General features: G+C 37.4%; 3 protein-coding genes across 3 annotated transcripts in view; 2 read left to right on the top strand and 1 right to left on the bottom strand.

The window, feature by feature from the left end:
• The first annotated feature begins 438 nt into the window (after nt 1-438).
• On the top strand, nt 439-1,384 carry LOC119001596 (olfactory receptor 502-like). Its single transcript, XM_037067008.1, has one exon. It carries the CDS (start codon nt 440-442, stop codon nt 1,382-1,384), a length of 945 nt encoding a protein of 314 aa, XP_036922903.1. The 5' UTR covers nt 439.
• A 10,487-nt stretch (nt 1,385-11,871) lies between these two features.
• Nucleotides 11,872-12,843, top strand: LOC119001589 (olfactory receptor 10T2-like). The gene has a single exon (XM_037066997.1). It carries the CDS (start codon nt 11,872-11,874, stop codon nt 12,841-12,843), a length of 972 nt encoding a protein of 323 aa, XP_036922892.1.
• Nucleotides 12,844-16,249: 3,406 nt separating this feature from the next.
• LOC119001586 (olfactory receptor 473-like) overlaps nt 16,250-16,878 on the bottom strand; it is a gene marked incomplete at its 5' end in the record, with an annotated part of 1,096 nt that continues 467 nt past the window's right edge. Inside the window, one exon of the mRNA XM_037066992.1 lies at nt 16,250-16,870. Within this exon, the coding sequence (XP_036922887.1) occupies nt 16,250-16,870 (621 nt within the window). The remainder of the gene's footprint in view (nt 16,871-16,878) is intronic.

Here is a 16,878-nt window from a genome sequence, read left to right as displayed (position 1 = left end):
ATGTCCAAACTTAGCTTGAGTAATTATTTTGTTTAGAATAACTTTTATGTGCATTAATGAATAAACCATGGTTTTTCATGGTTTAGATAAACCATGAAATTCACAACTTTTTTATTGTTGACACTAGTACAGATACCTCCACTTTCCCCCTACCCCTTGCCTCTCTCCACCCAGGCCATGTGCACCCAACTCCCAGCTTTCATCGCATTCTTGTCTCTGTCCGTGCACTAGACATACATGCATATGTGTTCTTTGGTGGACCCCTTCCAGTCTTCCCCACCCACCTCCCCTCTGAGATCTGTCAGTCTGTGCCATGTATCCATGCCTCTGGCTTTATCTTGTTCATCTGTTTATTTTGTTCATTAGATTCCACATCTGAGTGCTGATATTAATGTAATGTTTCATCACAGGTTTGTTTTGGTAGCAGCAACTTTATCTCATGGATTCCCTGGGGCCCGTGAACCACACTGTACTGACAGACTTCATTTTACTGGGCTTAACTGATGACCCAGTCCTTCAAGTCATCCTCTTCATGATCATCCTGTGTATCTACCTGGTGACCATGTCTGGCAATCTCAGCACAATCCTTCTTATCAGAGTCTCTTCTCAACTCCACCATCCCATGTATTTTTTTCTGAGCCACTTGGCTTTTGCTGACATGTGCTTTTCAACTTCTGTCACACCCAATATGCTTGAAAACTTCCTGGTGGAGAGAAATCCAATCTCCTATCATGAATGTGGCATGCAGCTTGGTTCAACTGCTGTCTTTGGGACAGTTGAGTGCTTCCTTCTGGCTACAATGGCATACGATCGCTTTGTGGCAATCCACAACCCACTGCTTTATTCAAGCAAAATGTCCACACAAGTCTGCGTTCAGTTCCTCATAGTGGCTTATGTGGGTGGTTTTCTCAATGCTTCCTCCTTTATTATCTGCTTCTATTTTTTATTCTTCTGTGGTCCAAATCAAATCAATCATTTTTTCTGTGATTTTGCTCCTCTAGTGGAACTCTCCTGTTCTGAGATCAGTATTATTGTACTTGTCCCCTCATTTACAGCTGGCTCCATCATTGTGGTCACAGTGTTGGCCATATTTGTCTCCTACATCTACATCCTCATCACCATCCTGAAGATGAACTCCAATGAGGGGCGCCACAAGGCCTTCTCCACATGCTCATCCCACCTCACAGTGGTCACCCTATTCTATGGGACCATCATATTCATATATGTGATGCCCAAGTCCACCTTCTCAACTGACCAGAACAAGGTGGTGTCTGTATTCTACACAGTGGTGATTCCCATGCTGAACCCCATCATTTACAGCCTCCAGAACAATGAAATCAAGAGGGCTCTGAAAAGAGTGCTTTGCAAAAAAATATTTTCTTAGTGAAGCCTGTTATTTTGTGAGATTTGATATGATAATATTCCATAAATGTAACAACAATAGGAAATTGAGTATCTGTATTCAAAATATATTTACCTACATGGAATTAGCCAATGTGGAGCTTTTTGTGAGAATAGGAGGTGAATTTTCTGGTATTAAATAATGTCAGTGGCCCTCATCCAATCAGTTGAAATGATTAAAAACAGAACAAAACAAATGGAGGTCCCTGATAAAACACTGGTTCTATCTCCTGGGTATCTGAGAACTCAATGCCGTGACATCAATTCTCACTGGAATTTTTATTCTGCTGGACTGAGTTTGGATTTTGGAAGTGCTAACTCCATAACTGTCTCTGAGCCAATTCCTTAAAACATCAATTTCTCTATCACTCTATTCTTCTATCTATCTCTTATTGGTTTTGCTTCTCTAGAGAATACTAATACAATTGTAACTAGTTTCCTTCTTCCTGCTCTATTCTTTTCCCATCATTCTCCACACACTGAAATCATAACCATAAATCTAAATAGTTTAGTTCCTTTGTTAATATCTCCCAAGGATCTTAGAGTAAAGGCAACAATTCTGGACATGGCTTACGAAGTCTTGAATGTAGCCCATCCTTCTTTTTGCCTCTCTCCACTTTTCCCTTGATCTCTAAACACTTGGACTCTAGGAATCAGTTGCAGTTTTCTTTAATCTTTAAGTATATCCATGTTCTTTACCACATCAATACCATCTCATATGCAGTAGCTCTACCTAATGTCTAGTGATCCTATAGGTACTAACCTAAAGGCTGTTTTCTATCCTGTGGAGTCTTTTTGAGGTTCCAACCAAATTAAGAACACCTGTTATCCCTCTGTAGAACCCTGTATGTTTTCTTCAGAATACTCAGTGTGCATTATAGTTCAACATTCAGTATTTGTTTTCTCCACAATGTTGGAGAAACACATTGACCCTTCATATAGACAGCCACAATGTCTTTCCTCTCTCCCCATGCATCTATCTTCACACAGTTCCTACAACACAGTAAGCATAAATGCTTAGTTGAAATGAAACAATTAATAAATGAATGGCTATTTGAATGAAGCTTTTGCTGTCATGAATGACTGGCCCTGGTAGCTTTGACTCCTGACCACTGATCTGTTGAATGTTGCATCCTGATTCAAGTGACTGAATGTCTGTGTCAGACTTTGCTATAACTCTGACAGGCTATTACACAAAGCCATGCTCTCCACAGTTATACCCCTGTCTCCACACTGATGAACTCAGACTGTCAACTAGAATCACAGCATAGTTATTAAAAGTTTTGTGAACACTGTCTTTTGAGTAAAGTTTCCCTTGTGTCTTTGCCTGGTTGGAGAATTAGAAGATCTAGAAGTCAAAAATATTAGTGAGGGTAGTATTATGAAAATTCAAACAAGAGGATATAACCCTAAAAATATTTATGTACCCAACGTTGGAGCACCCAAATATATAAAGCAAATATTGACAGACATAAAAGTAAAGATCAACAGTAATATAGTCATAGAAGGATACTCTTTAACACCATTGGTATCAATGGATATATCACTCAAACAGAAAAATCAACAAGAAAACAGCAATCTCAAATGACACACTAGACCAGATGAATTTAATTGGCATTCTTAGGACATTTCATGTCACTGCTATGAATACACATTCTTTTCCAGTGCACATGGTATATTTTCTTTTAAAAATGTTTTATTTGTTTTTAGGTAGAGGGAAAGGGAGGGATAAAGAGAGGGAGAGAAACATTGATGTGTGAGAGAAAGATTGATCAGCTGCCTCTTGCATGCACCTCAACTGAGACTGGGCATGTAACTCAAGCCTGTGCCCTGACCAGGATTTGAACCAGTGACCTTATGCTTTGTAGGACGATGCTCAACCAACTGATCCACACTGGTCAGGGTGCACATGGTGTATTTTCCAGGACATACCACATATTAAGCTATAAAACTAGTTTCGGTACATTTAAGATTGAAATCATATCATGCACCTTCTCTAATCACAATGGTATAAAAATTAGAAATCACAAGAAGAAACACGAGCAAAATACACACATGTGGAAGCTAAATAACATGCTACTACACAATGAGTGGATTAACTATGAGATCAAGGAAGAAATAAAAGAATACCTTGAGACAAATGAAAATGAAACCACAACAACCCAAAAATCTATGGGACAGACACAAAGCAGTTCTAACAGCTTAATCCATAGCAATAAAAGTCTACCTCAAGAAAGAGAAAAACCTCAAATAAGCAATCTAAACTTACATCTAAAGGAACTAAAAAAAGAAAACAAAGTTCAAATTGAGTAGAAGAAAAGAAATAAAGTTTAGAGTGAAAATAAAAAAGATTAACTCTAAAATAATAATTGTAAAAAATCAGTGAAAACAAGAGCTAATTTTTGGGTAAACAAAATTGATAAAACTTTATTCAGACTCATGAAGAAAAAATATAAGGGTCAAATAAATAAAATCAGAAATAAAAGAGAACAACTGACAACCAACACCAAAAAAACACAAAAATTATTTTTAAATTATGAACAATTATATCCCAACAAATTGGACAATCTGGAAGAAATAAATGAAATCTTAGAAACATACAATCTCCCAAGGCTGCATCAGGTAGAAAAATAAAATCTGAATAGACTAATAACTACTCACAAAGTATAATCAGTAATTCAAAAACTCCAAACAAAGTCCTGAAGATGGCTTCACAGGTAAATTTTATTTAATGTGTGAAGAAAAATTAACACTTATTCTCAAACTGTTGCAAAAAACTGAATTAGTGGATGGTTCCCTAACTCATTGTATGAAGCCAGCATTACCCTGATACCAAAAACATACAAGTACATTATAAAAAATATATATACACACCAACATACTTGATAAACTTGAATACAAAAATCCTGAACAAAATAGCTGCAAATTAAATTCAGCAATACATTAAAAAGATCATATACCATGATCAAGTGGGAATTATTCTTGGGATGCAAGGTTGATTCAGTATCTACAAATCAATTAATGTGATATACCATATAAACAAAATATAAGAAAATCATATGATCATATCAACAGATGCAGAAAAAGCATTTGAGAAAATACAGCATTCATGATAAGAACTCTCAACAAAGGGGATAACTGGAACATAGCTTTACTATGTTTCATAAATGGAACATAATAAAGGCCATATTTGACATACCCACAGCTAACATTATATTCCACAGTGAAAAACTGAAAGTTTTTTAGTTTAAGATCAAAGAACAGACAAGGATTTTCACTTTCACTGCTTTTACTCAACAAAGTATTGGAAGATTAGCAACAGCAATCAGACAAGAGAAAGAAATAAAAAGATCTGAAGTGGGACAGAAGAAGTGAAATAGCCATTATTTACAGATGACATAAAACTATTTACAGAGAACCCTAAAGAATCTATTAATAAACTCTTAGAATTTGTAAATTCAGTTAAATACCAGGGTACAAAATTAATATTCAGAAATCAGTTGAATTTTTATACACCAATAACAAATTATCACAACAACAAATTGAGAAAATTATCCCTTTCAAAATTGCATCAAGAAGAAAAAATATGTGGGAATAAATTTAACCAAGAAGGTATAATATCTATACTTGGAAAACTGTAAGACACTGATGAAAAAATTGAAAATACAAATAAATGGAATAATATCCTGAGCTCGTGGAGAGGAAGAATTAACATCATTACAATGCCCACAGTACCCCAAACAAGTTATAGATTAAATGAAATTCCTATCAAAATACCAATGGCATTTTTTTTACAGAACTAGTACAGATAATCCTAAAATTTACATGGAACCACAAAAAGCTCTAAACATCAAAATAATATTTTTTAAAAATTTAATTATTGTTCAAGTACAGTTTTCTGTCTTTTACTCCCATCCCAGCCCACCCCCCCACCCCCATGTTCCCCCCTTGAGAAAGAAAAAGTTGGTGGTATCATGCTACCTGATACATTACCATGGCTATAGTAATCAAGACAGCACAGTACTGGTATACAGGCAGGCATATAGATCAATGAAACAGAATTGCCAAGAAATAAATGTATGCCAATATAATCAATTAATCTATGACAAAGAAGGTAGAAGTACACAATAGGGTAAAGACCATCTTTTCAATACATGATGTTGAAAAAACAGTTCACAAAAGAAACCTCGCAGGCAAGAAGGGGCTGGAAAGAAGTATCTGAAGTCATGGAAGGCAAGGACCTACATCCAAGGTTGATCTATCCAGCAAAGATTTCCTTTAGAATGGAAGGGCAGATAAAGTGCCTCTCAGACAAGGTCAAGTTAAAGGAGTTTATCATCACGAAGTCATTATTATATGAAACATTAAAGGGACTTCTCTAAGAAAAAGAAGGTAAAAAATCTGAACAGTAAAATGACAACAAACTCACAGCTATCAACAAATGAACCCAAAAGAAAAGAAAAACAATGGAAACAAAAACTAAGCAAACAACTAGAACAAAAATAGAATCAGGGGGATTTCACAAAGAGGGATTTCATTGAAGGGGGAGAAGGGACGAACAGAGGGAAAAAAGTATGGGAAGCAGAAGCATGGTTCGGAGGCACAAGATAGATGGGGAGAGAGAAAAAATTGTGTGGGAAAAAGAGGACTCACAGAACATATATGTACAACCCATGGACATGAACTAAAGGTAAGGATGCTGGAGGGTTGGGAGGCAGGATGGAGGAGGGATCAAAGGGGAAAACTGGAAAAACTGTAATAGCATAATCAATAAAACTGTAATAGCATAATCAATCAAAAATTTTAATAAAAATCAGTATAAATGAAAAAATGAGTTGTAATCCATTTCTATCTCCTAGAATGTACATGGGACATGAAGGCTCTCTGAGTGAAAAGAATGCAGCACAGACGAGGGAGAACATGAAAGCTGACACAGGATCCATGTGGCTCTCATGGAATGCCCACCCACAAAACCCACCCACTGTGTACGTACAGAGAGGCTGACTCCCCATCTAAGGTCTCAGTCAATAGCCACCATCAAAACCCAGATAAGCACAGACAAGATATGCAGTGTCTCCGTTATCTCTACTGAGCCCTATCTACATGAATTTACTTGCTTGAGTCTAGTAAGTTTTGCCATGGTTTGTTACACAAGAATAGATCAACAGAACAATCTAGGTAGTGGCTATATTGTTTTTCATGGTCTAATTTTTTTCAGCGTGGCTTTATGTTTTCAAAATTTCATAAAATACTAGAAAAGATTTTTGAGTGGCACTGCAGTAAATGGAGATTTTGATCACCATGGATTTTCCTGTTCAGCAAGACCTTCTAAAGAAGAGTTACTTCATGAGAAAGCAGCCACAGCAATCATTCTATGCGTTCATATTCTTTTCTACCTTTCTTCTGACAGATTCCCTGGGCAACAACAATCAGTATGACAGGCCCTCTCTCCCTTGCCCTGTATACAGCACAGAGGCCTATGATGGGGCCTGGCAAAGGTTCAGAAGTATAAAACTAGAGTAGTGAGTAGGAAGTAAAATAAACCTGAAGGAATCATCCACACTTCAAACTGTACTTGAGCAAGTAGAGTTTCAATTACTTGGTTTGATTTTTCAGATAAACAAGAACAAACTCCACTGAATAATTGTGATACTACATCAAGAATAAAAACATTATTTTGTGAAGTTCCAAGTCCATAAAAGACAATCTTCCTGGTATCCCATGGAGAGGAAGAAACTCCAAGTGGTGTCAAGGGTAATGGTCTCAGGTGACCACAAGATTCTCATTGGATGTTACAGAAAACTCAGCTCCAGACATAAAGAACAGAGGAGTTTTACCCTATTGTCATAAGACACCCCATAAGTTCAGACATAGAGTGAATGCATCACAGGGGTTCTAAGGGCAAAATGGCTTAAACACTTATGCCTAGATATTACAGAAAGAACTGTAGAACACTGTGCCTAAGCAATGAGTTCCTCATATAGCTTAATGGTTTTTTCTTTTTAAAAAATTGGAAGTGACTTCTCTTGTCATAAGGTGGGAAGTTTATTTTATATTTCTACTTAACCATGAACATTGTGTTCTGTCCACTAGTAACCAAGTCACTGTGGGTGTTAATCAACAGTTAAAAGGTACTAAGAGTATGGTTGAACTGAAGATAAATGTTATTGCTTTTCTATTCCTGGCACAATCAGCACAGTCATAACAGCAATGAAGAGGTCAGAAATCTGAAAACTGAGGATAGGACTGCAAACGCTAGACCAGAGCAGAGTGTGCCAAGAGGGACTGACTTCACACAGCCAACCAGACAGAAGAGCTGGTACAGTGTTACAGGCAACTGTGAGCAGGTAAGTACTGCTGAGCATCTATAGGAAAGTTGTCTATAAACCATGTGATATTTAGCAAATGAAAATAGAATTAGGAGACACTGGGCACTTATAAACTGGTAGGTCTACGTGCACAGCATTGTAACCCTGCAAAAAGATATATGTAGGACCATGTTACACAGGAAAAGACCAGTTATCAGGGAAATTAAATTACTGTATATAATTTGTATGTAATAGAAGAAGGGCTTTGATTGGAACCCAGGCCCCTTTAATCCTGTTCAATTCCCATTACTAAAAAATTCCTGGTCTAATCTCAAGGCTAATTATGTGATTTCATTGTATCAGAAGAATTAAGCAGGAAAGAGTAAAGAAAACCATGTATTCCATCCTTCTGCTATTTACGTATTTCCCTCATTATTTAACTGTAAATTTCACTCTACACCATTGGCAATTTGATTCTTTGTTGTGTCTCTGCACATCCTCCTTTCATTTTCCTTTGATCCCTCACTATGTCTCCAAAATCATGCAGTTGTGATTTATACAACAACAAGCAACCCTCTGGTGGATCTAATACACCCTCACTGAGAGAACTAAGAAAAAAATATATGCATACATACATACATATATAAAGATAAGAACTTAGGAAGCCATATATAGAAAATTTGAGCCTCATGAACCTATAATTTACATACATTTTCTTAAATTTTCTATCAGAATTCATATGTAAAGCTAAGAAATTGACTCTTTTAATTTCCTACCTTGTAGTCAACACTGATCTGAACATATTAATGGAAAATTCCAGAAACAAAAATATTCATTGTAAATTGTGAGCCAATCTGAGTAGCATAAGGAAGTCTCACACCATCCTACTCCATTCAACCCAGGATGTGAATCATCCCTTTGTCCAGCAAATCCATGCTGTATATGCACTATGCCCCACCCCTAGTTAGTCACTTAAGAGGTGTCCTGGTTATCAAATCAACTTTCACAGCACCATAGTCCTTGTGTTCAATTAACCCACATATTAGTTAATAATGGCCCAGGTGCTCAAAATAGTAATGTTAGCATTTCAAATATGCCCAAGAAAACCCATAAAGTGCTTCCTTTATATGAAAAACTATATATAATATTTTGCCATGTATAATGCACTCCCGTGAACAATGCACATCCATGTTTTTGTGAGAGTTATGCATGGGATTACAATACGCATGGTACGTAATCATTACGCTCATGTATAATGTGCATCCTTAATTTTCCCTAAAAAATCTGGGAAAAGAAGTATGTGTTATAATGGCAAAATACTGCACTTATGTATAGGAATAAAACATTTTATAGCATTCAGTAGTACCTGCAGGTTTCAGGCATCACCGGGGGTCTTGGCATATAGGCTGTGGATAAGGAAGGACTACTGAATCTCTCCTGAAAATTGCAGAAAACCTGATTCAAAGCTGCTTTAATTCTGATTGGGTTAAAAGAAAGTGGAATGTACTTTTCCAAAAACTAGGTAATAAACATTCCCATTTCTCCATCTTTTTACATTGTCCCATGAGCTGCAAAGAAGTGTAGCCACCAGAAAAAAATCCTCCAGCTCAGTCTGGTGGGGAACGATGACTGATGTAATGGTCCCAGGGGTTCCCAAGCTGGTCACGGTTCTGATGTATCTCTTGGAAGGTAGACTGGTTTACAGTACCCACTGTTCAGGGTTTTGATGTGGTCATTGGACAGGAGAGTCTGCAAGGTGGATTAGTATCAAGAAGTAGCCTGAAGTTCCTGTAGGTCTCACTGATATTTGAAGAAATCAGACATGCTAAGTCCCCTAGATCTCTCTGCAAAAGTGGGGCACAAATAAACTGAAAACAGGTTTTTCAGGGAAAGAAATCAATTATATCCCCTGCAGTCTACAGAATTGTATATTCTGAGGAGGCCTGAGCCAGAAACATCTCCCTCAAACCCTGTCCCCCTCAGAGGGACTAGAAGCAATGGGAATAATGTCATATTAACATATTCTCAATCACCAGTTCCCTTGAGTGTTTTGAGGAAAGTGGGGCTTATTATCAAACAAATGGAAAAGGAAGTAACAGAATCACAGTGAGAGATTCAAAACTGAAAGCTTTTCTTTTCTCTTCTTGGAAAGACCTGCCAGAATTTGTGATGGATGTGAATAAAAGTATATAAAGTAGAGAAGATTGCCATGGTGACCCCAATGTGCTCCTTATTATGCAGGCACTTGTGCCAATCATGTGTTATTTGATGCTACCGAGAATGAAGCATGTTGTTTACACTAGAAAATGAGTCATTAGTGCCTGTTCCAAGGAACCCAGTCCAAGAATAGTTTACAGGGTTTCTCCCTTTTTTTGGAGGGGGGATACACTTTATTCATTAAGCATGTATTAAATATAGATACACAGTTATCTAGGTGATATGGCTGTAACTTAGTGGTTATTGAAATGTATTGAGGGAGGCGGCCAACAACCTTGAGCACATATCCAAATTAAGTAAATGCTAAAGAGAGAAAACAATACAAATGAAAAGAGTTGGTCGGTGCACCTAAGAAACAACCAAGTGAGGCTTCCTGGGGAAGATGGAGCCCTATGTATTTGTTGAACTCTCCTCACACAAATGCGTGTATTTACCAGGTTATGCTGCAAGTACATGGACAAAATGGTACAACAGTTCTTACCTTTTGTTTCATTCTTTTCTCTATCTGAGTGGGAGAGGTAATATGTCTTATTCCATGTTACATTCCCCACACATGGGATTGACTAATACATTGCAGACATTAAATAAATATTTGTGGAATTAATGCATGAGCCTTAGGTAGTCAATTAAGTAAACCACCTTAGTTTCAATTTTTGTAACATCAGGATTGAAATACTTAATATACAGAGCTGTTGGGAAAAACTTAGTGAGAAAATTCTATCAGACACACAGCATATTGACCAGCACATTTCACAGGTTGAGTAAACACTGGTTACCAGTGGCGTATTTGTATGGCATTGTTATAAGGATGATGCTGGACATAATTCCTTGTATATTGTTTGCCCAGTAATTCAATACATGAAAAAACCCACAAACTTTTCAGCTAAAGGTATATATTTTCTTTCAGCTTTGTAGATCTTAAAATGCTTTCCAGTGTGTCTCTACTATCTTTCCTCAACTGTCAACTCCACCTGCATGTCTTCTCACTGTTTTCCTTTCCTTCCCTGACAGCAGTGCCTGAAACCAAACCACATCTGTACAGAAAGTCTCTCACTCAGCAGAGGGGATGTTTTAAGAACGCATGAAAATGCCCAGAGAACTTAAGCTCTAATATGAGTTGTGCTGCAAAGCAGCCCTTTCCACCAGTATATCAGTGAGAACACATCCTGGAAATTTTCCTGAGAGTTCAGGAATTAATCGGACATTGTGAATACAAACGAGCCATCTAGGATAGGGGTGGTCTCTCAGTAACCATTTTGCCTTCGAGATCTGCAAGAATGAGAGATAGTTACTGAATACTTCCAGCCTCCTCATATGGTCATGGATAGAAAACCAGTACACTTTCCAAAACAGTAAATTCATTTATTAGGTCTATTCAATGACATAATTGTTAGCCAAGCAGCCACCGCTTTCTGGGAATCACCTCTGAAGACAGTATTACTTCCCAAGAATGTTTGGAAACCGTTCGAGAAGAATTTCTTATTTCTTAAATCCTCATTGATTCAGTCAACCTCACTGGGCACTTCTCCATGCCAGTCTATAATCAGATCACACATAAACAGTGGACATCTGCCACCCTCATACTCTGGTAAGTGAGAAAACAAGCATTTTCATATTGCCCTCTTTCATGCAGATTCTGACTGCAGAGGAGGGTGATAAAGAAGTGCTAAATAAGGGTTGTTCCCAGGATAGTTAGCCATACTTTGTGACCTTTATACCGATTCTCCTGCTAGAATCTTTCTCATTCCTCTGAATCCTGACCTTGAATTCATCCTAGTGCATTTAATTCCCAATGCTCAGGATCCCTCCCGGACAGCTGTCTTGCCATTGTCCAGGAGCCCGTGATTAAAGTCCAGATGACATCAGTGCTTTTCATAATCTTACCACAGGCTTGACCTCAAGGATATCTGCCTGCATCTGTTGGGAGAGTGACTGAGCCCACTACATGATGGGCAACCATACCACAGTGAGCACATTCCTGCTGTGGGGATTTTCCAGTTTCCCAGACCTGCAGAATCTCCTCTTTGTGATGCTTTTCTTCTCCCATGTGACCATATTAGCTGCAAATGTGTCCATAATGGTGGCCATCAAGCTCAGCCACAACCTTCACACCCCAATGTACTTTCTCCTCTCTGGCTTGTCCTTTTCAGAAACTTGTACCACTATGGTAGTCATCCCCCGAATGCTAGTGGACTTGCTATCAGACAGCAAGACCATTTCCCTTCCTGAGTGTGCCACACAGATGTTCTTCTTCTTGAGCCTGGCAGGCAATAACTGCTTCATTATGGCTGCCATGTCCTATGACCGTTACACTGCCATTCACAACCCCCTGCACTACACCATCCTCATGACCCACAAGATCTGCCTTCAGCTCATGATGGCCTCTTCTGCCACTGGGATTGTGGTGTCTCTGTGCATTGTCCTCATAGTATTCAACTTGTCTTTTTGTGACTCCAGCATCATCCAGCACTTTTTCTGTGACATCACACCTGTAGCCTCCCTTGCCTGTGATTACACTTTGTCTCAGAAAATGATCCTTCTTGCAATCACTTCCTTTGTGTTAGTGGGCACCTTCATTTTAATTATTATTTCCTATATCTTCATTGTGTTCACGGTTGTGAAGATGCCCTCTGCAAGGGGGAGATATAAGGCCTTTTCTACTTGTTCCTCCCACCTCACTGTAGTGTGCATACACTATGGGTTTTCTGGCTTTGTCCATTTGAGACCCAAGGAAAATGATTCATTTTATGAAGATATGCTGATGTCGGTGACGTATACCGTGCTGACTCCTCTGCTTAATCCTATAGTTTACAGCCTAAGAAACAAAGAAATGCAAATAGCTCTAAGGAGAGTACTAGGAAATGTCAGCAGGTTTTTCTCTCAGATAGCAAGTAAAAGAGTCTCAGACACTTCCTAGAACACTTACAGAGCATGTGCTGACCAGTGTGGCTCAGCTGGTTGGGCATCATCTCACGAAGTGAAAGGTCGCCAGTTCAATTCCCAGCCAGGTACATGCCTGGGTTATGGGCTCAGTGGGCAAGTATTCATTTGGGGCACAACTGAGAGGGACAACTGATAAATGTTTCTTTCTCACATCAATGTTCCACTCCCTGTCTTTCTCCTTCCTTCCCCTCTCTCTAAAAATAAATAAATAAAATCTTTAAAAATGTTAGAGCATTGATAAATAAAGGTGAAGAAAGTGGAGTACTTCTAACAAAAGTTAGCACTTTATGTACAAAGCAGTTTTCAGGTATTCTATTTGTTTGATGTGCCCTGGTCTCATTCCTTTCCTACTAAAAACTAGATGTAGTCTTAAAGTATTTCTCACTATTCATGATAGAAATGAGAATTAAACTACCACAGACATCACCTTATACCTGACAGAATAGCTATCATCAATAAATCAATAAACAGCAAATGTTGGTAAGATGTGGAAAAAAAAGGAACTTTAGTGCACTGTTGGTGAGAAAACACATTGGTACAGCCAGTGGAAAGCAGTATATGAAAAATTAAAAATGAAACTGCCTTATGAGCCAGTGATTTCTCTTCTGGGAATTTATCTAAAGAGACCTGGAACACTAATGTATTGTTGTACCCTGCAACTTTAGTGAATTTGTTTATTCAAACAGTTTTTTGATGGAGTCTTTAGAGTTTTCTCTATGTAAAACCATGCCATTAGGGATGATTTTACTTCTTCCTTTCAGATTTGGATACCTTTTATTTATTCCTCTTGTGTAATTGCTCTGGCTAAGACCAGTACTATGGTGAACACAAGTGGCAAGATTGAGCATTGTTGCCTTGTTTCTAATATTAGAAGAAAAGCTTGTGCTAAGATTAGAATGGTCACCAAGTGGATACATAAGATAATCATGAAGAAGACTCCTGTGGTGTATTTGTATGGCATTGTTACAGGATGATACTGGACTCATAAAATGAGGCTGGAGCTGTTCCCTTTTCTCCATTTTGGGGGAAGAGTTTAAGAAGAATTATTACTAACTCTTCTTTAAATGTTTGGTAGAGTTCACCCATTAAGCCAAATTTTCTTAGTTTTGTTCTGTGTTGGGAGGTATTTGATTATTGATTCAATTGGTCTATGTGATTGGTCTATTCAGGCTTCCTATTTCTGTCTTTTCCCATCTTCATTGAGATATTATTGACACATAAAATGTATAAGGTTAAGGCATACAATGTGATAATTTGAGATATATGTATCAAATTTAATATATAGGTGTATACAGTAAAATGGTAAAAAGACAAAGGATTTGTATAATCTGAAGAGAAACCAGAGTATGTATATGTATGTGTGTGTGTATATGTGTGTGTATTAAAATGGTTACAATACAGTGAGTTAAAACCTTCGTCTCCCCATATAATTATCATTTTTCATGTGTGATAAGAAAATTTAAGATAGACTTATTTAAAACTTTCAAGCTGTAATATAGTATTGTTAAGAGTCACCATACTTTACATTAGGCCTCTAGCACTTACTCATTTTATATCTGGAAATTTGTACCCTGTGACTAATATACCCCTATTTCCCCCATTCACCAGCCCCTGACAATCATTATTCTACTCTCTATTTCTCTGATTAGACTTGTTTTAGATTCCACATATAATTAAGATTACACAGTATTTGTCTGTCTCTCTCTGACTTATTTCACTTAGCAAAATGACCACAAGGTCCATGCAAGTTGTTGCTAAAGGTGGGATTTCTTTCTTTTTTATGGTTGAATGATATTCCATTGTAAGATATATACACCCTCCATAATGTATATACATGTGAAATATATATATTTCCCCTCATTTTCTTTATTCATTCATCTGCTGACAAACACAGAGCTTTGCTTCCATGTCTTGGCTATTGTGAATATGGAGGTGCAGCTATATCTTTGATACAGTGTTTTTATTCCCTTCAGATATCTATGGTAGTTCTATTTAACCTTCTATTTCTTCTTGGTTCACTCTTGGTAGGTTGTATGTTTCTAAGAATTTATCTATTTCTTCTATCTTAGCCAATTTCCTCACACATAGTGTTCATATTAATTCTTTTTATTTCTGTGTCATCCATTATGTTTCTTCTTTAATTTCTTATTTACTTGAGTTCCTTCATTTTTAGTTAGCTTAGCTATGAATTTATCTATTTTGTTTTTTCTTTCAAAAATTACCTCTTAGTTTTATGGATTCTTTCTATCCTCTTTTTTACTTATTTCTGCTATAATCTTTATTATTTCCTTCTTTCTGCTACCATTGGGTTTAGTTTCTTTTTCTTTTTTCTAGTTCCTTGAGTTTTTTGTTTAAGATCATTCTTCCTTTTAAATGTAGTTGCTTATACCTAGAAATATCCTTCTTATACTGTTTTAGCTGCATACTGTACCTTTTGGTAACTTGTGTTTTCATTTTCATTTGACTCAAATATGTTTTTGCTTTTCCTTTTGATATCCTATTTGATCCAGTGTTGTTTAAGAGTGTGTTATTTATTTTTTATTTATTTGTAATTTTTCCCCTTTATTTGCGGTCATTGAAAAAACTTTGCAGACAAACCTTTGAGTAGCTAGGAAAACTGAAAGGAACTCTTGATGCCTAAGCCTTGAGAGTTTCTTCACTGTTACCTGGATTGAGTCTCCTGGTGGCAACACTGTGGGTCACTACTTCCAAAGATTATGATAACCCTGTATAAGAGGGGCCAAGTCCCCCAGAGAAAGTGACCTGGACTATTGATACATCAACAGTTGCGTTTGCATTTAGGACATGATGCTTTTTAAGAGGCTAACTTACATTTTAAAAATATATAACTTAACAAAATAGAAGACACCTTTTAATCACAGACTTTCTAAATAATGGACAAAGGAGAGAAAAAGTGAAACTATATTATCTATGTATCTTAACCCTAAACTACACACATGTAATTTAAGATCAGCAGATTTTTATAAAAATGAGATATTTGGTGACTCTAGAAAAGTATTAATAAAAGTCATCATTAGATAACACTGGCACTTTATATTTGAGATACCATATTTTTGGACCATAAGATGCACCTAGGTTTAAAAGGAAGAAAACAGAGAAAATTTTTGAAGCAAAAAATGTAGTAAAATATTTAATAGCATAAATAACATAATATTTCATCAATGTAAATGTAAACAGAATTCAACAGCAGCACTAATAACCATTATTTCTCCCAAATTTGGTGGGGGAAAGTGCATCTTATAGTCTGAAGAATACAGTAGTTCTTCACATAAAAGGATAAGTCTAATGGACAACATAAACACCATCACATGTTCCAAACACTATCATTTTGCAGTTTCTGGAATCAAAGTGCATTTCTTTCAACATGACCAATATGTTCTAGCCATCCATTTTCTCATGGCCTTTTTCACCTCTTTATTCCTTAGACTGTAGATGAGAGGGTTCAACATGGAGATCACCAATGTGTGGAACACAGACACCACTTTGTTCTGGTCAGTTGAGTAGCTGGACTTGGGCATGACATAAATGAAGGTAATAGTTCCATAGTAGAGAGTAACTGCAGTGAGGTGGGAGGTGCAGGTGGAGAAGGCCTTATGTCGTCCTTCAGCAGAACGCATCTTCAGGATGGCGGTGAGGATGCAGAGGTAAGAGACAGATATCACGAACACTGTGCCCACAATAATGGACCCAGAAGAGATGGAAGGAATAATTTCAACAGTAGAGATGTCTGAGCAGGAAATTTTTAACAAAGGGGAGAAATCACAGAAAAAGTGATCTACCTGATTTGGGCCACAGAAAGACAAACTCATTAAACAGCCAGTAAATGTCCAACCATTCACACACCCACCCAAGTAGGACATCCCCACTAAGAGAATGTAGGTTCTGGGGGACATGTGTGTGGAGTAGAGCAGTGGGGAGCAGATGGCCACATAGCGATCATAGGCCATGGCAGCCAGCAGGAAGCACTCAGCTGTCCCAAATGTGACCA

This window comes from Sturnira hondurensis, unplaced genomic scaffold (genome assembly GCF_014824575.4).
Source record: "Sturnira hondurensis isolate 20B ecotype Veracruz unplaced genomic scaffold, ASM1482457v3 Scaffold0016915, whole genome shotgun sequence".
In the NCBI taxonomy this organism is placed as follows: Eukaryota; Metazoa; Chordata; class Mammalia; order Chiroptera; family Phyllostomidae; genus Sturnira; species Sturnira hondurensis.
Note: the sequence above shows the minus strand (reverse complement) of the source record. Positions and strands in the feature narration are given on the sequence as shown.

Bases quoted from the DNA above. Each gene is read 5' to 3' on its own strand.
- LOC119001596 (XM_037067008.1), top strand. From the start codon at position 440: ATGGATTCCCTGGGGCCCGTGAACCACACTGTACTGACAGACTTCATT.
- LOC119001589 (XM_037066997.1), top strand. From the start codon at position 11,872: ATGATGGGCAACCATACCACAGTGAGCACATTCCTGCTGTGGGGATTT.